At 35.6% G+C, this 25,969-nt stretch overlaps 1 protein-coding gene across 1 annotated transcript in view; it reads right to left on the bottom strand.

The window, feature by feature from the left end:
* Positions 1–25,969, bottom strand: part of LOC126823285 (fibrinogen-like protein 1) — a 74,107-nt gene that overhangs the window by 9,882 nt on the left and 38,256 nt on the right. Inside the window, exon 2 of the mRNA XM_050552026.2 lies at positions 812–931. Coding sequence (XP_050407983.1) covers positions 812–931 — 120 coding nt within the window. The remainder of the gene's footprint in view (positions 1–811; positions 932–25,969) is intronic.

Here is a 25,969-nt window from a genome sequence, read left to right as displayed (position 1 = left end):
CGAAGTACTTCTGAACCGATCAGTTATATTGAAAGGTTTATGAAATGATCCGTTAACTTTTGAACCGACCGGCTATAATATTGATAGAAGTTTGCGGGTGTGTCTCGACATAACAAACTATACTTACCTGTCAAGTGCATCATAATGTGGAAAGTTAATTCATATTTTATAAGAATAATAAAACGCGATACATACCTGATTTAGCCTTGTATATTATATATACTATATATATTATGACACATTTAAACAATTTATGAACTTGCTGTAATTTGAGACTTGCTAAAGGTGCTTTGGAAAGAATGCATTAGATTAACAATCCAGTAAAAACATTCAACATACAAACATCAAAATACACAGGCGCACATGTCAATTCGGTATACACAATATAAGAATCAACTTGGCCTCAAAAAAAAGTCCCAACCCTTCTCTTTATATTTGTAAATTACAAATCTGAATTTCTCATTTAAACAAACATACAACACTTTCAGGTTATTTAATTAAGCGGGTTGCTATTTGTTTTCATGGAGAATTATGTGGATCGAATTGACATTAGATACACTCAAGAAAGAAAAGAATACAAGAAAGGAAATGAACATAATATTAGTGGGTGAAAAGATGGTTAGTGATTATTAGTGTACACTCTAGTATAATATGGTGGTCAAAGGATGGTGTTGGACATCTATTTCAGTATTACCATTTATCCACAAGCTGTGAACAGCGTTGTATATGAAATTCCATTTCAAATACCGTCATATATTTATGGAATTCAATATAGATGCACTGTTATATAGCGAAGATTATCGGTGTTTACCTGAGTTATTAAAGACCTTGCAGTGAGCTTTAAAGGGTTTGTCTAACCCGTCTGGTTTAATCATGATGTAATAGTCTCCCTTGAATTTCATGCCATCCCAATTATACACTTCGTGACAATCTGAAAAATTCAAGAATAAAACATTAAGCGAGACCATTTATATTTTAAGCAGTTAATCAAATCTAAAATGCGTCCATCCTCATAAGCTTTCTCGCAATTTAAAGTAGTTTTTACTGCAAGGAGTAACCTATTTCCCCGCACTGGAGAACCAACGGCAATCCATTTCTTAATAAATAGTTATGTCTTCCAAATGGAAATTCACATTTTATGAACACGGCACCATTAATCAGAAATTATTGTTTTGTTATGTCACTTTGGCGTGGCTTTGCAGATCTCTATCGATAATGCTGATTATAAACCTATTTTATGTAATGTTCATAATAATCCCTAACAATTGTTTTGTTATTTCACTTTGGCGTGGTTTTGCAGATCTGTATCGATAATGCTGATTATAAACCTATTTTATGTAATGTTCATAATAATCCCTAACAATTGAAGGGACACAACTCTATTATGACACGAGGGAACGCCCTTCAATGAATGGCTATCGTCCGTTGAGATGGATGTTATGTTGCCAAGATTTGTTCATTACTTTGTCAATATGACAACGAGATAAAACCAGAAACATCGGCTCAATAACCTTTATGTTCAACAACATTCAACATTTGCTCAGACGATACGATTAGTAGTGGCTCTCGTAAGTGATAATTTTGTCAAACAGGCGGTGAGATAATATCAGAAGTTCGTTGACAGATGATACGAAAAGTTTTGGCTAAGAAATAAACAATCAGAAGAAGGGCGATGACAGAAATGTGCGATAGATATTGGCAAAAGTTCACTAGGTTTCAGTTAGATTACCACATCCCATACTTCAAAGTGTTTTAAAATAGGAGCTTAGATTAGAATCTTCAGTATTATAATATTTATCAGTCACATACCACCTTAGAAAATTCAAACTAAAACGAAATTCAACAAAAACAAAACAATATGTCACATACCACCTTAGAAAATTCAAACTCAAACGAAATTCAACAAAAACAAAACAATATGCCACAATGTTCATGCAATTACTAATTAAAATAATACATGGTATATTAATGTGATATGACCGAACCGATCATGGTTAGGCTTATTTAATTGGGTGACATTATGATGCAGTGTTTCATTGTGGTGTTTTATATGTTCTTTGTTCAAACAGTTACCTATTTAAAGAATTTCTATAAGACGTTTCTTAAAATAACTAATTGTTGATAAATTGAGGTTCCATTTAGATTTGAATATAAATAATCTATGTGCTGATCAGGGCCTAAAATAAGGTTAACTTCTCAGAGCACGGATTTAGAGTCGACCGCCCACGAGCGCCGCAGGCGCGAAACGCGCCGGCGGGTGGTCTGGGGGGCTTCCCCCAGAAAATTTTGAAAATTGAGAGCTTGAGAGCTGTGGACTATTCTGGTGCAGTTTACATAGGAATTTATTTTGTCGCGAGCAGCTTTTTTCGCATGAAAACTAAGCACTAGGAAGACAACACATCACTTTCGTTACGAGTGAGCCAGGTGATCTGATCTGATCTATGCAACTGACCACACCACAAGAACACAAGAAGAAACACCCAATTAGGGGTCAGGAGGCATCGTTGACTACACTTTTTTTTAGAGCACTACACCATTTTTCTGAGCACGGTTTTTTTATTTTCGAAGCACGGGTTTTTCATTTCGAGGCACGTTCGTGCTCCAAGGCACGTTATTTTAGGCCCTGGTGCTGATTGACAGAAGACATATTCATCATTTCCAACAACTTAAGTTGTAATTAGAAATATTTAAACGCAAACGGCAGACTTTTAGAAGAGTGTTTATTGGGGGTGGCTAGATGCCAAGGCGCTGTGATGAAAACGTTTATCCTATATATAAAGTTTAATATACCCACTTAAAGCGACGCCCCGCGTCTTATCCACGGGTTTGGAATAACTCTGTCGGAAACCATGATAGCCTGATTCTCATTTATTGTACATTATCATCTCATAATCCTCCTATTCTTATGTTTTTACCAGAAGACAAAATGCATTAAAGCCACTTTACCAGCACTTTTAAATCAAACATGGTGCAGATTCGCACTTTAAAATGTCAAAAGAAACGAATCGAAATGCTAGACTCCTTTTGATAATTTTCATATAAAGATGCTGGATATCAAAACTTAATCGATAAATTGGGCCACCCGATAAGTTGGGGGTTGGCATTTACACCCCTTTTATCTTCTGGCTAGACACATAATTCACAGGGAACTTACTGTAGAGTGGGCAAATAATCAGAAAAGACAGCTTAACAAAATGATCAGATCGGTTATAAGAATGGGAGAAAATACGAAACATTTCAGTGTTCTCTATAAATTTATGTTAAAGGAGCTATATCGCTATTCTTTTGGAACTGGAAATGGACATAAAATGGGTCGCGACGTATATAATAATGTATTATGAATGTATATACTCTGATTTACATTCAATCGTTTCTGTTTTCCTGTAATTTCTAATCATTTATGTTCAGCGAAATACGCGAAGTGTCCGAATTGAATGGCAGTCTTTGGCGTCTGGTTATTCCAGTTTACCGATAGTATTCTCCTGTGGGGTATGTTTAGCCCCGTTCATCGAGTCGCCTCAATACAAATGGCGATCGAAAGCATTCTGTCATGTGATTCGCGTGCCAATTTCAAAATTTTTATTTTGTCTTAAATATTGGACACGAGAAGCCCATCTTTTCGCGGTAAGATAACAGCATCAATGTTGATTTAAATGGACCAATAAGTCGTGCAATTTTGAAGACTGTGGATAATATTTAGTTAGCGACTAGGCCTTTAAAGTTTAAGTTTGTTACAGTATATATTAACGTTTTAATAAAAATAACAGCAATTGCACAAAATCGCTAACCGATATTTGCACGTACGATAATAACTTGAAACCAGTGGCAACAATCAAGACCACATTCGAAGAAATAGGGATTGTAAAATTTGAGCTATTTTCGCTTTAGTTTGGTACTTTAATATGCTGTTAAATACAGAGAGGACTTGTTAAGTTCAGCTTTTATCCAAACTAAAAAAGCCATTTTTATAGCGGTATAAGATGTAATAAAACACAACTTCAATCAGCGAGATAAAAGTTGTGTAGAATAAAATAAATATACTCTATGACACGTGTTTATTAAAACTATATCCACTCTGTTTCTTGTGATATTTCTTAAGGGAATACAACTACGATAAAATAGAAGATATTTGGATACACACCCTATAGAACAGGCCACCTTAAAGATGTGTAACGTGCATTTAGTGCCGTCTACCATCTTAATTCTAAACACCTTGTATTGAAAGATGTATTGTTTTAACTTGTTTTTCTTTCGCTTGATTAAACTTTGTCTGAAACAGTAAATGTTATCAGACCTTTGACATCATTAGTTGTCGCCTGTACAAAAAAAACGTCGTTACATTTTCTTTAAAACAATTTCCAATTTCATAGAGTATTGGTGTCCTTGAAGAACAACCCAGTCAGTATGCCTTCACGAACAGTCTGGGATAGAAAAGAAAATGTTTCAGTAAAGGAAGCCACGTTTTCAAAGAACATCAAGAGGATTAAAATTCCTTTTAAAAGTCTAAAGGCGAAGGGTTTAAACTAAGAAATAACCATTACTAAAATAATCTCTAAAGGCACACCAAAATATTCAGGATTACGTGAAATTTTTCTCAAGAAAGTTTACGTAGTGCGCATTTATTATTATTTTGTTAACCGTTTCCATTTCTGCACTTATTCTATAGCCAACGAACAATATGTCTACTATGTGAAAACAAAATCGTAAACAGTCTATGAGCCTATAGATGGCAAACGTGAATAATATTTTAATAATACCCAAGCTGAGACATTTGAATAACACATATGGCGTCTTCGTCTTTGATGAAAGAGCAATGAAGAAAAAAAATGGTTTAGTTGGCGTCTGCTCCTCTATAGATCACTTGAGATTAGCAGACGATATCTACCATTGACTATCCAAATCACCAGTTTACTACCTTTTAAGGCTTCGGTGAAAGAAATACAAATGATAGTCTATCAACAGCCGGCCCATTAGTACGGCCATTTTGACACTCTTATATTCAATCAAAACGCAATAAACTGTAAATTATTTCTGACCTACACGATTGTTCAAAGCGACTGTGTGGTAGAATTGTGGATTTGCCGACATGTTTAACAATAACGAACAGAAAATCGTTAGATTAATCAGACAATAGTTTCTTTTTACGGCCAGGAATTAAAAAAATTGACAAAAGTAGAAATAATCTTTGATGTAGATTAAAATGTCTAGATAATTCTCTTTTTTTTTGTAAAATCAGATTATATTCGGTACATTCATTTCATGGATTTAGGACTTATGGCCAACAAAAGTATATTATAATATAAATTTATAATATAAATATTGTATTATAGTGTAGGTAATAATCTTAAGTCAACATAATAGAAATTTTGTACATTGTAATGAAGGTTTGTTAGTTGAAAACTCTCATAGGTTAAGAAGTTGTATCAGGAGAGAGAGAGAGAGAGAGAGAGAGAGAGGGCGGGGGGTCTCACTTAGAAGAAGATGCTGCTAGGTAGAAAATTATAAAATGAATACAAAACTAAAATGAACCATTGATGTAAAACGTTTGCAAAATATTAGTCTGATTACAATGCACTAGTCTTCGTTAGTTCCACTTTAAAATACCTATCAGTGACGTGACAAAACTTTTTATCAATGAAATTAAATAATGTTTGCATCAAATAAATCTCTTATAAGTTAGTCGAAAGAAACAGCAAGATCATTATGGTAATGGCGCCCATCTATCATCAAAATGTCTGGGTGTTTAGTTTTACTTGTACAATAAATTCTCTCTTTAAATTTTATCTCATTCAAAATTGCCAGATTTCAGCACTGAGTCACATTATTTTATTTTTTTTAGAGATGTCAATCGTGTGCTCCCACGACCTTTGAAACACGAAGTTACTGGTGTTGCTATATACAGGTATATGTAATTGTGAAGGCGGTTATATAAAACAACATTGCCAGTATCCTTGACAAACCAGGATCTCTGTATACATTTTTAAGTCTGGTTCTTTTCTTATTGACAACCAGTACGCACAATACCAGTAGGCCCAATACACGGATTTCAAGTCGTATTTCGTAATCTCGTAGTCGCCTAGATTGAAGATTTGCAACATAGGCCAATAAACTAATTAAAAGTAGATCTTTATTTCGTTTCGGTTATTATAATATCGCCTGCGGAGTTCAAAGGTTAACTGCAGCAAAGTAAGGCCTAACGTTAATTATACTGCAAAACATCGAATGAAAGAGACGAAGAAAGAGCCAAGAACACACTAGCTATATTAAATCCCCCAAATCCCGGTCTATGTTATAGCTCCAGTTATCTATAAGTATTGGCTCGTTTGGAAAAACGAGGCACGGTATGCTAACTAGTTCGGGAACACCTGATGCCATTTGTTATTGAATGTATTAACAAAGCTTACTAATTTTTGATATATACTGTTGTATTTGCAGTTGAATAATATGAAGAATAATAAAATTGAAAAGGTTTAATTCGTCTTTTTGTATATGTGTGTAACAGATGTGAACCTGAGTATACAAAATAGTATACTAATTGTTGGATATGGCGGCCATTTAGGGAAGAGATGGATCTCTATGTGCATAGTGGTTAATAACACGACGTTGCAACAACAATCGAGCGATTAATACCCGCGAAGCCATATTGTCAGATTAGGAGCAAGGGCGAGATTTCGCATAATTATGCCGCTATCAGCCACCATAACCATCAATAAATATACACTTGGTCGTTATGCCATCTGTAAAACATAATGTACTTGCACAATCACACCAATGACAGGCTTGGGCATCACTATGACAATCTGATTAAAATACAGATCAATTTCGTTTCGTTTTTTTTTTTCATACTGTCGATGGCCTACACTACATGAAGATCTGACGAGTTGTACTTGGGGGTCGCGTCAGGGGCTTTTGACCCTGTGACGTCAGACATTGATTAATCAATCAGCGTTGATGTTTCTAGGGGTTTACCCACATTTGCGTGCAGAGCACGGCAAGAAGTCGCCTTAACAGACCGTTTCATTGGCCAATTCCTCATATCAACTAGAACGCCTGTTATATAACAACTCTTCCAGATTCTAGTCTTGTAAGGAAAAGTAAAACGAAATTTTGAACTATAAAAAACGAAAGGAAATAGGATCTGTGTGTTAATCAGATTGTCACTATGAATGTTTCGCATAAAACCATTACCTAGCCATACCAATATATATATATATATATATATATATATATATATATATATATATAAGAAAGATAGGTTGCCAGGCAACGAAACATACGCCCACAGCAGCTAAATCCTCCGGGCAGTCAACAAGAGTTGTCGCATACTTTTACTTTTTTCGTTTTCGGTAATGTAACATTTATAATACATGTACACTAAAATCTGATTAGGAGTAACAACTCATGAAGTAATTATCAGAAAACCATTAGAATTTGTTGTTTTTTTATTATAAAGTTTTGCCCCATGCTAACGTTTAATATACGAAACATTTAATATCATGGATTTAGTTGTTCAAGTCATAAAATTCATTGAAAATCAATATACTTGTTCGTCTCAAGACCTTAAACTCAGTGTATCAATCTGAAGTTAATTGGATGATAACTTTAGCCTCTAGAGCGTCACAAGATTATTTGAAGTGATAAAGGGCCATAACTCTGGCAGTAATTATCGGAAATCACTTAAAAACAATAGGTTTCTTCGTCTTATGACCTTAAACACTGTATAAATTTAAAGTCAATCGGATATTATCTTCAGCCTTAAGAGCACCCACAAGATATTTTAAAGTGATCAAGGGCCATAACTCTGGCAGTAATTATCGGAAATTGTCTCAAGATCTTAAACTCGGTGTATCAATCTGAAGTCAATCGGATGATAACTTTAGCCTCTAGAGCGTCACAAGATTTTTCAAAATGATCAAGGGCCATAACTTTGGCAGTAATTGTCGGAAATCGTTGAAAATCAATAGGATTCTTCGTCTCATGACCTCAAACACTGTGTATAAATTTAAAGTCAATCGGATATTAACTTTAGCCTCTAGAGCATCCACAAGGTTTTTTGAAGTGATCAAGGGCCATAACCCTGGCCGTAATTATCGGAAATTGCTGAAAATCAATAGGCTTCTTCGTCTTCTCATGACCTTAAACACTGTGTATAAATTTAAAATCAATCGGATATTAACTTTAGCCTCCCAGGAGAGAGAGAGACGAGAGAGAGAGAGAGAGAGAGAGAGAGAGAGAGAGGGCGGGGGGTCTCACTTAGAAGAAGATGCTGCTAGGTAGAAAATTATAAAATGAATACAAAACTAAAATGAACCATTGATGTAAAACGTTTGCAAAATATTAGTCTGATTACAATGCACTAGTCTTTGTTAGTTCCACTTTAAAATACCTATCAGTGACGTGACAAAACTTTTTATCAATGAAATTAAATAATGTTTGCATCAAATAAATCTCTTATAAGTTAGTCGAAAGAAACAGCAAGATCATTATGGTAATGGCGCCCATCTATCATCAAAATGTCTGGGTGTTTAGTTTTACTTGTACAATAAATTCTCTCTTTAAATTTTATCTCATTCAAAATTGCCAGATTTCAGCACTGAGTCACATTATTTTATTTTTTTTAGAGATGTCAATCGTGTGCTCCCACGACCTTTGAAACACGAAGTTACTGGTGTTGCTATATACAGGTATATGTAATTGTGAAGGCGGTTATATAAAACAACATTGCCAGTATCCTTGACAAACCAGGATCTCTGTATACATTTTTAAGTCTGGTTCTTTTCTTATTGACAACCAGTACGCACAATACCAGTAGGCCCAATACACGGATTTCAAGTCGAATTTCGTAATCTCGTAGTCGCCTAGATTGAAGATTTGCAACATAGGCCAATAAACTAATTAAAAGTAGATCTTTATTTCGTTTCGGTTATTATAATATCGCCTGCGGAGTTCAAAGGTTAACTGCAGCAAAGTAAGGCCTAACGTTAATTATACTGCAAAACATCGAATGAAAGAGACGAAGAAAGAGCCAAGAACACACTAGCTATATTAAATCCCCCAAATCCCGGTCTATGTTATAGCTCCAGTTATCTATAAGTATTGGCTCGTTTGGAAAAACGAGGCACGGTATGCTAACTAGTTCGGGAACACCTGATGCCATTTGTTATTGAATGTATTAACAAAGCTTACTAATTTTTGATATATACTGTTGTATTTGCAGTTGAATAATATGAAGAATAATAAAATTGAAAAGGTTTAATTCGTCTTTTTGTATATGTGTGTAACAGATGTGAACCTGAGTATACAAAATAGTATACTAATTGTTGGATATGGCGGCCATTTAGGGAAGAGATGGATCTCTATGTGCATAGTGGTTAATAACACGACGTTGCAACAACAATCGAGCGATTAATACCCGTCAGTTTACATTGTCGTGTCGTCGCTCTAATACTAACGCGAAGCCATATTGTCAGATTAGGAGCAAGGGCGAGATTTCGCATAATTATGCCGCTATCAGCCACCATAACCATCAATAAATATACACTTGGTCGTTATGCCATCTGTAAAACATAATGTACTTGCACAATCACACCAATGACAGGCTTGGGCATCACTATGACAATCTGATTAAAATACAGATCAATTTCGTTTCGTTTTTTTTTTTCATACTGTCGATGACCTACACTACATGAAGATCTGACGAGTTGTACTTGGGGGTCGCGTCAGGGGCTTTTGACCCTGTGACGTCAGACATTGATTAATCAATCAGCGTTGATGTTTCTAGGGGTTTACCCACATTTGCGTGCAGAGCACGGCAAGAAGTCGCCTTAACAGACCGTTTCATTGGCCAATTCCTCATATCAACTAGAACGCCTGTTATATAACAACTCTTCCAGATTCTAGTCTTGTAAGGAAAAGTAAAACGAAATTTTGAACTATAAAAAACGAAAGGAAATAGGATCTGTGTGTTAATCAGATTGTCACTATGAATGTTTCGCATAAAACCATTACCTAGCCATACCAATATATATATAAGAAAGATAGGTTGCCAGGCAAGGAAACATACGCCCACAGCAGCTAAATCCTCCGGGCAGTCAACAAGAGTTGTCGCATACTTTTACTTTTTTCGTTTTCGGTAATGAAACATTTATAATACATGTACACTAAAATCTGATTAGGAGTAACAACTCATGAAGTAATTATCAGAAAACCATTAGAATTTGTTGTTTTTTTTTTATAAAGTTTTGCCCCATGCTAACGTTTAATATACGAAACATTTAATATCATGGATTTAGTTGTTCAAGTCATAAAATTCATTGAAAATCAATATACTTGTTCGTCTCAAGACCTTAAACTCAGTGTATCAATCTGAAGTTAATTGGATGATAACTTTAGCCTCTAGAGCGTCACAAGATTATTTGAAGTGATAAAGGGCCATAACTCTGGCAGTAATTATCGGAAATCACTTAAAAACAATAGGTTTCTTCGTCTTATGACCTTAAACACTGTATAAATTTAAAGTCAATCGGATATTATCTTCAGCCTTAAGAGCACCCACAAGATATTTTAAAGTGATCAAGGGCCATAATTATCGGAAATTGTCTCAAGATCTTAAACTCGGTGTATCAATCTGAAGTCAATCGGATGATAACTTTAGCCTCTAGAGCGTCCACAAGATTTTTCAAAATGATCAAGGGCCATAACTTTGGCAGTAATTATCGGAAATCGTTGAAAATCAATAGGATTCTTCGTTTCATGACCTTAAACACTGTGTATAAATTTAAAGTCAATCGGATATTAACTTTAGCCTCTAGAGCATCCACAAGGTTTTTTGAAGTGATCAAGGGCCATAACCCTGGCCGTAATTATCGGAAATCGCTGAAAATCAATAGGCTTCTTCGTCTTCTCATGACCTTAAACACTGTGTATAAATTTAAAATCAATCAGATATTAACTTTAGCCTCTAGAGCGTCCACATGCTATTGTGGACGCCGGACGGACCGACGGACGGACGGATGGACGGGGGCGACGACAGTATACGACCACATTTCAATGTGGGCGTATAAAAACGTATAGAACAAAAAGTGTCAAATTACTGTTCTAGAAAGATATTCGTCTCTAGTATGCCGAGCGATAGTTCGAAATTAGGATAGCAGAAGCCGATGGCGTTGAACAAAATATCTGTTTGGACGGAATTGTGAAGATCAAAAGCCAAACCTGGTTTACGATATCGGATGAAAAAAACAAACGCGGTGACTTATCTCTTGATAATTAGACGTCAAGGCAACGCCAGATAAACCATGTACAACAACATACGCCATATCTCAACTCACCTATCTTCTACTACAGAAAATCACACAGAATTAGTTAAATACGAGTCATGTTTACTTCACACTTAATCTGTGTTTCGTCTTCAGTTTATAAATAACTTTTCTACTTTTCCTTGAACTATAAAGTTCATTGTAAGTAATGAAATACAATCGCCATTTTTTGGAGTAGAAGCTTGGAAACGAGAGTAGGATTCATTGAAGAACAAAGCATTAGGATATGAAGATAAAACGTAAAACTTGTGGGGGTGAGATTTACGGAGGATTTCTCCATGTGCGTTTACTTTTTTATCCCACTTCCGAACCTTCACATAGAAGTATAAGTAGGTTGCCAGGCAACGAAACATACGCCCACAGCAGCTAAATCAACAAGAGTTGTCGCATTTTTTACTTTTTTCGGTAATGAAACATTTATAATACACTAAAATCTGATTAAGAGTAACAACTCATTAAGTAATTATCGGAAAATCATTAGTATTTGTGATAACTTTAGCCTCTAGGGCGTCCACAAGATTTTTCAAAGTGATCAAGGGCCATGACTCTGGCAGCAATTATCCGAAATCGTTGAAAATCAATATGATTCTTTATCTCATGTCCTCAAACACTGTGTATAAATTTAAAGTCAGTCGGATATTAACTTAAGCCTCTAGAGCGTCCACAAGATTTTTCAAAGTGATCAAGGGCCATAACTCTGGCAGTATTTATTGGAAATCAATAGGCTTCTTCGTCTCATGACCTTAAACACTGTATATCAATTTAAAGCCAATCGGATATTAACTTTAGCCTCTAGAGCGTCCACAAGTAATTGTGGACGCCGGACCGACGGACCGACGGACGGGGGCGACAACAATATACGACCACATTTCAATGTGTGCGTATAAAAAGCAACATAATTATCAAATTTAACTTAGGCCTACTATTTTAAAAAAAAGTATATGTTAATAAGTTATAGTTAGTCGTATACATAATCGCTTACAAACTTACCCCACCCTTTCTAAATTAACCATATAATTTCGCCGCTAAGTGCATTGGCTTTTCTATAAATTCGCCATAATGATAAGCTGTCTAACAATTAGCGACGTAACTCACGTAATGTATGCATGCACCATATATGTAAATTCATGATCGTCTAATCTTATTTCTGGAATGTGTTTCAATATTGATATTTTTCGGTTTGTTTGCTAAATGTTTAATTTAATTTATCGTTTACTCGAACCTCTGTTCTCTTTTCAAGCACGTCATTTAGGCAAATTTGGGAATGAAGCAGTTTATTGATCAGTCAATACAAACAAATCGAACCGACACGTTAACTTTGATTAGAACACTTGATTAAATCACTGCCCAGAATTCCTGGAATATCATGAAATGTGTAAAATTCTTCTTTTGAGAAGACGTTTGTGGGTGCCCGTGGTGGTATCGTATTTCTAAAACGGATGTGGGGTGTGGGTGGGGTGGAGGGGGAGGGGGAGTGGACTGTAGTTACTCAACAGGGGATGTGGTGATCCTTGATGGTTGATAAAGAAGTAAACACAAAAGTTGATATCCATGTTACTCATAGGTGTGACAAGGGTGGCATCACAGACAAATCGAGAGGGGTTAAATAGACCATGCCTGTTCTTCCACCCCATTCATTTATGAATAAATTGTTGTTTATAAAAAAAAAAAAAATGAAAATTGTAGATCTTCACAATTTTGCCCAGGTTTGTAGAGTTGGTTAATATACCGGAACCAAAATAATAAGATACAATATTTTATATGACATCAAAGAATGAGAAACTCAGTCCACAGTGTATATTTACCTTAAAGCAATATACCCTCAAGGTATAAAACATATTTGTTGGTCAATATATGTATAATTAAGTGAATATAAATTAATGCTTCAGGGATCGACAAGAAAAGATCAACGGACATTCACATGATCTAACAACCTCGCGACTGAAATGACCTTATACTTAATATACTAAACATTTATTTTAGAAATAGTAGAGGCCCGGGAAGATTTTTGATGTGTTTTTGCCAAACACTCCAAAATTATAATTGCGTCGCTTGGCAGTTGTTTTTAATACATTTTCCAGAAATATATAATGTTGTAAATATATACATTTCTTAGAAGTTTTGTCTCATTTAAATCTAATAAGAAGTAAATTAGCCGCTGATTCATGAACAAGTCCAATCAAATACTAACAAATTACCGTGCAAACAGGTTTCTAAAAGAAATGTACGATATTTATATGTAAAGCCTTTAGTGGATAACCTTTTTACGTCAAGATATATAAGTAACAGATATGCTATTTATGGAACACTATGGCTTAAAACATAAGTAGAGTACTTGAATATTGTATCAAAACCGCAACAATTAATTTTGAGAACACTCTAATATTCTTTCAGAACTAATCGATATTACCTGCAACATTTTCTACCTGTTTTATTGAATTGCAGAAATCAATAGGTTCAGTTCAGGTCAGAGTAGAGTAGCATGCTTGCAGGTTTTCTTTTGTGGGATAAACAAAGTAATACATATAAGGGAGAAAACAAAAGAAGAAAAATCAACTCATAAGTCTAGAGAGACATTGAAAATGAATCCGTTATCATTCGACGTGGTACTGATCTATCCCAATCTGACAATCATCAGCAAATTCCAACAAAAAGCAACTTGTAACTTTTAAAACGTGCGCTAAAGATAACTCAATATGCCATCATATCTTTTAAATGTTTATGGAATCGTATGCATGGCAAAAATTATATCTCTTCTAAAAATATACAAGATTTTAGTCCTTTTTATTAAAGCGTATCCTTATCGTACAATTTGCTACAAAAAATGTCTTTTTATAGTAATAAGAGTGCATGTTATCTTATAAAACCACGGGAGGGTGTTAATGTAAGTATAATTAATATAGGTATAAAATGAAATGAAATAAAATGGAGTTTAACGTCCTACTGTTCTGCTCGGAACTGGACTAATGCAGACGGGCATACGCCATACATGGTGCTATGAGGAAAATTTTGCCCGGACAGCGGCACTACGGCCTACTCTTATATCGAATTCCAACTGTCAAGAGATTTTTTACGTTGCACGCCAATGTGTACACGGGGCCTTGGTGTTTCGTCCCATCCGAACGACTAGACAGCTGTCCTTGCCACGCCCTCCGTCTTGCATCACTGACAAGTGGGAATCACACGGGACAATCTGGATGGACTTTCTCGGCCTGGCAAGGGACAGCGTATAGTCGTTCGGATGAGACGAGAAACCGAGGACCCGCGTTCACATTCGCGTGCACGTAAAGGATCCATTGGCAGTTGTATTCGATCAAATTTCCCTCATAGTAAAATGTATGACACATGCCCGTCTTCATTAGCCCAGCATTTCATTTCTGTTCTCGTAAAATGTATGGACAGCGTGGTTATGAAGTTGGTGTCCGACCTTAGTAATTACCAAAATTTAAAAGAACACATGTTATTATAAACTTTATTAGAAATACTTTCAATGACAGGTTTTAGAGAATATAACTGCCTTTAATACCAAATCATGACTGTATCGGGTAGGCTAATGGTATTGTTATATCCCAATCAAGTCCTTTTAATAGGACAATATACTTGAACACTATCTTATCAGTGTATTGACATATTGCCATTATCAAACTGTTTCTCTTAAATTAAATATACTTGAATGCAAAAACACTGATATACATACTATAATTTATGAATGACTGGTGTGTGTAAAAAATTCCATTTGATAACATTATTTGTTCATTCATTAACACAAACATAGGGCCTCCAGGGCCGGGCTGTAAATACCCCATTTTTAAGGAGATATTTTACAATAAATGCATTATCTAGACAAAGCATGGGATATATTGAAATACAATTGATCATATAATCACACAATGTATTTAAAACAAATCAAAATCTTACAATTTTATATTGAGTATGGCATAATTTTCATCTGTCTAGGCCAGCCGTCGATCATTGGTGTTCAACGCCCATTCCTACTACACACACCATGTTTTCCGAGACAAAACTGCCTTTGTATGTTTAATTTGATTGGGCACGCTAAAACTTGAAGATTCGATTATGTTCATGTTGCAACGATTAACTAATCATGTAAGCCTCTAACGTGATTGTTTACGAATGTCGTTAAAACGACACGAGTTGTACGTCAGGAGTTCCCGCTAACAACACGAATGTGATTAAAATTTAAAATTCTCTATGAAAATACAACAAGGTGATAATCCAAATAGATTCCCATATCTTTGGAACATTATACTGCCATAACACGGGCTTTTAGTTTGGTTACTTCCGCTTCTTGTTAAATGGAAGAACAACACACTGCAGAGTCACCTCTTCTGATGATTGTTAACCACTTGCAGATTTTGGCACACCAAGATCTTGTCGTTAGAGGGGAGGCTGTATCAGAAGTTCCTCGCGACCTAGCAATCTTCACAGTTCCCGTTCATCAGAAAAATGCGCCCTTGCGGAGTGATTGATGCTGCAGATTCCACAGAGGACTCTTCCAAAAAGACACGGCAATAGATTTGTCTCAGATTATTTCATAACTACTGACCCCATCCTATATACGGAGTAGAACGCAATACTAAATGTTTTAGTTAATCCACATATAATCCAGACGTACCCTTTTAGAATTCAGGGTCATCAATTGAAGACTGCCATGGGCCAGAATCAGTTCAAGGGTTGTTCGGGCTTCTTCTAATCTTCCCGTGCGAATCTGAACGGTCATTTAGAGCATTGCGACATGTAGACAATAAATCTAACGTCAAAGTAGTGATCAGCGCCCTTTAATAGAATACGTCGTCAAGCAAAAGAAGAAGAAAATTGTTTAAGTTCGAGCTTTCATCTTATTATCATCCTTTTGTTTTTAATACAATTGTTTCCTTCTTTTCTTTGTCGACATGATTATCTCATAACAAATATTTAACTTAATGAGTCAGTACTCAAAGAGACACAAAGAAAACTAAGTGCCATGTTTTGGACTGAAAGAGGGTAATTGGAGAGTTCTGTATGTTTTGTTCTATTTGGGACAAAACACGAACCGTTCTATTATAATAGTAATCAGTAAGCTGGTTAAAATGGGGTCAAAGTTAACCAGACCCCATTACAAGAACTGGTATTGAAATAATGGGGTAATTTCCACGAAAACACTCCATATTCTTGAAATGATATAGACGAAACGGTTCCATTTTTCATTTTCGTCTTCTCCTATCCTCGTCTCGCCCATCACTTATAAATTACAAGGTGTTTTAAACCAGCGGCTGCCAGGCAGGATACGCCGACATTTTGCAAGAGATGGATAGAGAACAAGCTAAAAACAAACGCGATTTTTTGTACAATCAGGGGAAATAATCCAGAAAGTTATGGTCTGAAATGCGCAAATTAATATCAAAAGGGGCTGGGATCTTTGGGATATAAAGATATAATTTAAGTTTGATCAAAATCGGATAAAAATTGTGACATCTAGAGGGTCCACAAACTTCGTAGTACATACTTTTACACAATTTGCGTACAAAGAGCGGCCATTTTGTTGGCTAGTTTCATTTCAATTTTCCCGAAATTCGAATTCAGCCTTCAATATGATGGAATGGACCTTCAGTATGGTGGAATGGTAATATATTTGAACGTTTTTTAAAATCAAATCAAAATTCTTACCTCTAGAGGTTTTTAAAATCGGAAAAAATGTGACTTCTAGAGAATCCACAAGCTAAAAATGAGATTTTTCGAACAGTCACGTTCGGATATGCACGATTATCAAAAGAAACTAAGATCCTAGTGTTTAACGGTTATATATTCACACGTTTTTTTTTAAATCGGATAAAAATTGTGATCTCTAAAGGGACCACAAACTAAAAACGTGATTTTTTGTACAATCATGGGCCATAATTAAGGAAGATACGATCTGATATTCGCGAATATCGATAGGATCCAAGATCTTTGGGTTATAAACATGTATTTCAAGTTTCATTAAAATCGCATCAAAATTGTGTCCTATAGAGGGTCCACATCCTTGATATACCAGATGTTTACACTATTTGCGTACGAGGGGCGGCCATTTTGTCCGGCAGTTTTGGCCCGATCTTCACGTAATTCGAACTCAACCAAACTTACGGTGTAATGGTGATATATTCGAACGTTTTTTTTAAATCGGATAATAATGGTGACCTCTAGAGGGACCACATGCTAAAAACGCGATTTTTCGTACAATCGAGGGCCATAATTAAGGAAGTTACGATCTGATATACACGAATATCGAAAGCAACCAAGATCCTTGGGATATAAACATGCAGTTCAAGTTTCATCAAAATCGGATCAAAATTGTGACCTCTAGAGGGTCCACGACCTTGATATACCATATATTTACACTATTTGCAAACCAGGGGCGGCCATTTTGTCCGGCAGTTTTGGTCCGATTCAGGAAATTCGAACTCAACCAACATTATGGTGTAACGGTGATATAATCAAACGTTTTTTTTTAAATCGGATAATAATTGTGACCTCTAGAGGGACCACAAGCTAAAACGCGATTTTTCGTACAATCAGGTGCCATAATTCAGAAAGTTGCGATCCGATATGCGCGAATATCGACAGGAACCAAGATCCTTGGGTTATAAACATGCATTCCAGGTTTCATCAAAATCGGGTGAAAATTGTGACTTCTAGCGTGCCAATATCAAAAGGAACCGAGATCTTTGGGAGATAGACCTACATTTTAAGTTTCGTCAAAATCGGAGAAAAATTGTGACCTGTAGAGTGTCCAAAAACAAATTGTGGACGGACGGACGGACGGACGTGGGGACGGACAGGGGCGACGGCATAATACGTCCACATGAAAATGTGGGCGTATAAAAACGTTAGGCACAATATCACTCAGTTTAAATGAACGCCAATAAGCACAATAAAACAGTTTCGTTTATAAAATTCGGCATCGTTTATTGATAAAGACAACCCGTTCTATCATAATGACTTACAAGCCATAACTGCTATTTTGATTTAGGTGTAAAAGCTGTAATTTCTCGATACTTAAATGTCACATGTGACTATAATATGATAAATACATCTTCCTACATATGCACCGAAAACAAATCGGTAGCACTAATTGAGCATGATGCCTGGAGTCTAATCAAGGTGTTCGGAATTCCACGTAAGGAGAACCTCCCGTGGTTTCATTTCGCACCGATTCACACAGAATCGGTGCTCGTCTTATCATTCCCACCTGTCGAGGTACCTTGCCTATAAGACTAGAACAGACGTTATGTTGCAGTCATCGCGAGCTGTTTTTGTACGCAAGGTTTGCCTCAGACGAGCCCATAACGCCGAGCTGTAGTTGTCGGACAATATTATTTGAAGATACATTATGGGAGATTAGATAAAGAGCTGACAGTGCCCACTAAAATAGTTGAAAACTAGATAAGGCAAAGGGAATTTGCTGGAAATTTCAGTCACATTGATTCACTCTGAACCGAGATTTTAGCGATTGAATTTTTGGCCTAGCCTCGATCTTCATTACTAAAGTCGGTACGATAAAAACATAGTCTCGATTATCCATTTCATGATTAAATTACAAATGGAAGTCGAACAGCAAATCGGAACCTAATCCAATGAACATCACAGGCTAGCGATGCCACCGAGAGTTGATTATGGTCTGGATAAGTTAATTAATGTCTAATTAATAATTTAGATAACATTTCAGGCCTAAAGAAAGACCTGCAATAGGCAGATTCAGCTCTTGCATAATATATGTTTAACTGAACTTTGGTCAACAATCACATCCCCGAGGCAAAATTCTCGCAGAAATAAATCGGAGATGAATTTAGTCACAAGAATATAACAATAAATATGGTCATGCACGCTTACTATACAATATAAAGGTTATATTTGGAAGATATCCGTATCATGGATTATGGACAGGTGACGTGTTATAACAAAAGCAACGACAAATCTTGAAGAATTGAGACCAGATATCATTACCTTGCCAACTTCAACTGAACTTGTGAAAATACGAAACATATTCACAGGTATATTTATCATAAGAAAATGGTATACGTAAGAATGAACCAACTGAAATAATAAACATTATCAACATACATATCGATAACAAAGTAGAAAGCCTTTTGATGTAAGTATGGCTGATACAATAGGAATGGTAGTTAAATAAACAATCAAAATAGTGGTGCCATATTTCTTTGGAAAGAGTAAAACTAGCAATATTATTACTAATTTGAAAAAAGTCCCAACCTCTACGTGTTACATTTTATGCGATAATGATGTACATTAAGTACTTGCCCTTTCTACATAATCGTTTATCGAGATAATTCACTATATATTTATTGCTTATCGCATTATCATGTTTTGTGATAGTTCAGTTAGGTTATTATATTTAGTGAGTGTCCAGGAATTAAGGCATGCAGCCCACGTATTCATTTCTTTGTTAACATTTTCTGGTGTATTTTTATAATGAATGAATGAAATGTGGCTAATGGCACGTCAGCACCAACCCGGCTCTAATGCACCAAACATATGGTGGGTGTATTTTTATAACTAGCCCCAACTCTTATTTACTGTCCAATATCGTTATCTCAAGGATCTAGCATAGGAAGTTAAACAATTACAAACCACCAACTCGACCGCAACTATGCATATTTTGATTACAAACTGGGTAGCCACTTCTTTATATATACTATCTTATACCATGTTTTGGTAAACATGTTTATGATAATTTTCTCTCTATATTTTTGACAGTATTCCAGAACTTACGAGAAGTAGGTTAGGTTTACATCCGCACATTAACGAAGATGAAATCGTGGCTGCTAATTATTAAAAGATTATAAATAGTCATGAAAGATACGCTTAATCATAGTTATCAAATATCTGTACGTTTTCCGCCTCTTCTAGTCGATCCACTAGCATATTTTTCAAGCTGTTACGCGTATAAGACACAAACAAAAGATAGGTTACCAGGCAATAAAACATACGCCCACAGAAGCTGAGTCATCCGCGCATGCCACAAAGTTGTCGCATATTTGTTTTTGGGTACGGTAATGTGAGAATTTATAATCTTTTAAACACAGAGTAACCATTCATGAAGTAATTATCAGAAGTAATTAAAATTGAAATGGCTTCTAGTTCTTCCTAGTAGTAACATATATGACATTTATTATACAAAACACGTACCGTATTTATAACAATAATAATAACTAGATCTGCTAAGCAGATATTAAAGCTTTCATATTCACAGTCACTGTCACATGTCATAGAAATAATATGAACAGAAAAAAAAAATCATTATAATGAGTAAAAATTTGGTGAAGTTAATTCGATTTTTCACTGGTAAATAATTAAATAGACAAGTGGCATAACTTGACCCGCATCCCATCAGCTATCCTGAAAAATGCTGGAAAAATTAAACAAGTAAATTGTGTTTAGTACTGGGTTAATTAAGACAGGCATATGCCTTTGCTATACAGGATGACATGAGGGAAATTTAGCTTGGGAGGTGTAGGCCTGCAGCCAAAATTTCTAGCTAGCTTAGAAACACAACTCCGCTACACGGTCTTCCATAAAAGAAAAACTATACATTTTTGGAAAGCTTATGATGCCAGGAAGACAAAATCTGGGAGTTCCAAGCAAAATGTTTGCAATTTATTGATTTAGGGCCAGATGAAATTCGTCAAAATTGTCAAATAAATGCTATTTGTGTACTAACAATTCTAAAGTTGACATAAAATTAAATAGTTGGTAAAACACCTCATGCCTTCATCCTTGGCAATGAACAGTTTATTGGACAGATTTTGATGTAAATAAAAATGCTCAAAACACAAATGTCATGGGTGAATAAAGAATTGTGGAAATTCATTAACGGTAAAAAAGAATTATCTCCCTTTCTGTCAAATGCCTGTAATTGATAGACTATCAGGTCTTGTATGAATCATAAGACCAGGTGTGGGCAAACAAGCCCAATAATTATTTTGTTTGTTGGATCTCAAGGGCCTGTTAGGGTTGGTTGTTGGATGTTTGCTCAGAAATTATCGCTTGTATGGAACATGCTAGAGTCGATTTGTAGCATATTCTAGCCAGGGGATATGTTTGACAGTAGTTGAGTGATATGCTTTTGAAATAATGGAGATCAGTAGCACTTTATAAGCATTGAACCACATGATTTTTTTCCACTAAGATAAACATTCTAAACCCACATACATGTTCCCTTTCAATTAGCCACTACAGTATTTTTACAACTGTACATGTAGCTGTGAACTACTATTTCGGATATGATTAATGGTCAAATTACAAACATACATGTAGATATAAGTTAAAAAAAATAATTGTGTATCTGGGCTGGAATGAAGGGAAAGGTTAGAAAACAGGATGAACAGTTGTGAAATTATTTATTAAAGTGAAACAATCATTGAAAATCAAAATTAAACAGTTACTCTGCACATCAAATGTCATCAAAGTTAATCTTCATTATCATCATCACTGTCACTAAATGTATTAACATCAAATTCGGTCTCTTTAACAGTTTTTTTTCATTTTCACATTGACTACACATGCACAGGTCTGTACAAGAAAGGGGGGTTGGGATGGCCTAGAGTGCCGCGCTTCGACCTCTAGCTGGTCGGTCACCTCTGGCTTGTGGCTGTGGCTTTGATCCCAGGTGTGAGCGTATGTGGCATGGAGATAGAGGCGTCTTCTCAACCTCGTGGGTTTCCTCCGGGCACTCCGGTTTCCTCTCACTGCTAAAGACCCATACGCGCAAGCGAATTATTGAAATAAAATTGAAACTGTATGTTAGTCCCAAAATGACCTAGTTTGTGTTGAGTGGACTTTAAACCCCATTTCTCTCTCTCTCTCTCTCTCTCTCTCTCTCTGTACAAGACAACTTTGCTGGCCATTTATGATTCTTTCTCTTATGACATCTTCACAGAATATATTGTATGTGGTTTAATATTCGACGGAGGGCTAGTCATCTTTGCTGAAAAATATAAATAAACATATACATGTACACAATTAAAACAAAATTCTGGAGCTTGGTTTACTCTCATTAATTTCGTACAACAGAGGAAAAAGACACTTTCACAGGGGTTAACATCTTATTTTCATGCAGAAACCAGCTACTGAAGACAGGAAGGCATTAGCAGTACAAGGAGAGATAGAGAGGAGAATTGCGGTTTAACGTCCACTGGACAAAAACATAGTAATTTCAGGACTCACCCATGGTTCAGTTTTATTTGAATAATACCAGTGGCAAGAAGGCGGAGAATACAAATAAAAAAAACATCACAAATATTTACCTTTCTGATAACTGTCTAAGAAATTCAGTACATTAGCCACAATCCATGCGGGTGCTGTGAAATTTCTAGAGGAGGGAGCTGGAACCCATGAGCCCGTTAAATTCGCCACTGTAAATGAGCAGAGCTACATCAAACCTAATTTTGAGTCCCTCAGTGATAAATAACTTGATTCAAAATCGTATTATAGCCCCAACGACGATTTGATGAATGGAGACCGTAACGTTACGACAAAGTCTAACACTGTAAGTACCAAATAGTCATACGAGATATGTGCATCTCATCAAATTCAGCTTATACCATACCCACAATAATGTTACGGAGTCAGTGAGTTCAAGTTAGACAATACGCTGACCTTCCACTGACCATGCTTATAATATAAAATCTGTCAATGACAGCTGATTCATTGTTTAGTTTTTTATATGATATATTTAATATCAATAATATATGTATATGCATGCTTTATTTTACTTTACACGACCTCTAAAAATGCCCCAAATCGTAAAAATACGACTTTTTGGATTTCGATCTCCTTTTTTCGGCTACCCCGGACATTTTCAAAAAATGATACAATGAATTCACACAATAGGCCAGCTATTAGCCTCTCGATTGACAAGAGTTTCATCGCCCTCCATTCATTATAACCAATGTCATCGTGCCCTAAAGAATCAACAAATCAGCTTGCTTATCTCTGCTTACCCTAGGCAAAAAATGCTCATCTTTGAACTCAATCATGACATTGACCTAGTGAACGCCTACACCAAGTTTGAACATTCTAGCTTAATTAGAAGGAGAGTTCTTGTGTTCCAAAGTCCCGGCCCTTCTATTTTTCATTTTCAATTCAAAATGGTGACCATCACGTGACCGAAATCAAAATTCTGATCCGATAGATTTTTAGGCATTCCTTCCAGGATTCCGAAAATATGACGCCCGAGTCTGTAAGTAAAATAGCAAAAAAGCCTTTTTGATTTTTCACGTTTAAAGATGGTGGCACTTCCGGTTCGATCGACAAACTCCATATTTTGTGTACGAATCAGTAATTACTTGTCTAGTATCGAATTTTTTTTTTAGGTCATTCTGACCTATATTTCGACGATTTTTTTGAAAACTTTGATCCTTAATTTCACCAAGGGGAGATAATTTAGAAAATTTCCAAGGACATCATTGAAGTCGCATTGGCAAGATCTACTAACATTCTAAATTTCACGAAAATCGCACAACTATTAAAGAAGTTGTCAAATTGGTAATAACTTCCGGTTCGAAATGACAGCGACGAATTTTTGAAATGCCAAAATCCGAAATTGCAGATTTGAAGTAAATGTTTCAAGATACTCAAAGAAAAAAGAATTAGTAAAATAGGTCAAATAGTCACAAAGTTACAGCATTGTAGGTCAAATGCATTCCTTCGTAAAATTCGGTGATTTCGGATTCGTAAAACGTTTTGAAAATATATTTAATCAACAGCCACCACCCATTTTTGGGGGGATAGGTAAAAGTTTCAGAACGATCCTATGGTTAGATTCTGAGAAATCCGATTTGTGGACAAAACACAAAAAAAAAATAACAATAATAATCTTAACAGAAACAATAAGCTTTCATATGTAATATGAAAGCTTAATAACAACAGATTTATATAGCGCAAGATTACACTAAAGTTTCTAATGCGCTTCCAATTAACCAACACTATGAAAGAACTAAATGTTGAATAGGTGTGTTTTTAACTCGCGTTTGAATTGGTCAACAGATTTAATCATTCGTAATTCTTTGGGAAGATTATTCCATAGGTAGGGGGCTGAGAATGAGAAAGCTTGTTTTCCTAGTTCTAATTTCACAGACGGAGTTAACAGTTTATTTTCTGATGATGACCTCAAGGTTCTTGTGTTGTTCTCACATCGTTTTAACAGTTGTTTTAAATATAATGGTGATTTGTCATTCAATGCTTTATAATTTTGCAGCAAGATTTTGAACACAATTCGTTTTTTGACGGGCAGCCAGTGTAGGGAACGGAGTACTGGGGTGATATGATCAAATTTCCTTGTTATAGTTAAAAGTCGTGCTGCAGAGTTTTGAATGTTTTGTAGTTTTTTAACTTGATAGTCGGGAAGTCCATAGAGCAGGGCATTGTGGTAGTCTAGTTTTGTCGTGATGAAGGCGTGAATGAGATTTTCTGTTATTTCTGAAGTGAGATATTTCTGTATTCGGGAGATCTGTTTAAGGTGGTAAAAGGCTGATGAACATATTGACTGTATATGACACTTGAATGATAGACTAGGGTCAATGGTAGCTCCAATATTCTTTGCTTTTAATGTAGGGATAATTGTTTCTTTTAAATGAATATTTATTTCAGCGAATTTGGATTGTTGCTGTTTTGTTCCAAGAACCAAAAGTTCAGTTTTGTCAGGATTCAATTTTAGAAAGTGTCTTGTCATCCAGTCATGTATTTCAGCAAGACACAGCTCTGTATCTTTAACTGTTTGTTTGCAAAAATTAGTATCAAAGCACAAATATAACTGTGTGTCATCGGCAAACAAATGTATTGATAATCCATGTTAATGGTTTAGTAAAGATGATAAATAATATGGGTCCTAAAACTGAGCCTTGTGGTACACCGCATAAAAGAGAATATAAATAGATGATATAATTAGCCGTTCGAGTTATCGGAAATCTTGAAATTCAATAGGATTCATCGTGTCATGAACATAAAAGCTGTGCATAAATTTCAAGTCAATCGAATGCTAGTGATTATTCAAACTGACCAAGTAAGATACCAACGCCAACAGTGTATTGTATCGGTATATCAATAGGATTATTCGTCTCAATAGCCCCGTTTACACTTGGCCGCGATAAGCGTGCCGTTCTGGGCCCGGTACAAGGCCGCGATAAATTTACTCTTAATCAGATTTTAGTGTATTATAAATTTTTCATTACCGTTGTGTATCATGCATGTAAGAAATAGGTGCGTGGCTCACTATAGCTAATATAATGAGCGATCAATTCTCCAAAGAATTTCAATATCAAAGAAGACGCCAACTGCACCGACATATCTTGAAACTTGACACTCATATCGACCCATTAATGGTGTAACTTGTGTCTAAACACTTGTTACTCTACTTGTAATTTACTTCGATGGTAACGTGTTTGTCATCAGTAAAATAACTTATAAGAGGGTAATTCCCAGGGTTCACATTTCCTTCTATATCTCTTCTATGGTGTCTATTAATATTAATACATGTTGCCAAGATAAACATTTTATGCTATCAATCTATCGCCACATCGTATAATATAGATATATATATATACTCTTATTGTTTCTTTACATCTAATTTATCTGTATTTTTGTAACCCGTTCAA

This window comes from Patella vulgata, chromosome 6 (genome assembly GCF_932274485.2).
Source record: "Patella vulgata chromosome 6, xgPatVulg1.2, whole genome shotgun sequence".
Taxonomy (NCBI): Eukaryota; Metazoa; Mollusca; class Gastropoda; family Patellidae; genus Patella; species Patella vulgata.
This window is presented reverse-complemented; position numbering and strand designations above follow the sequence as displayed.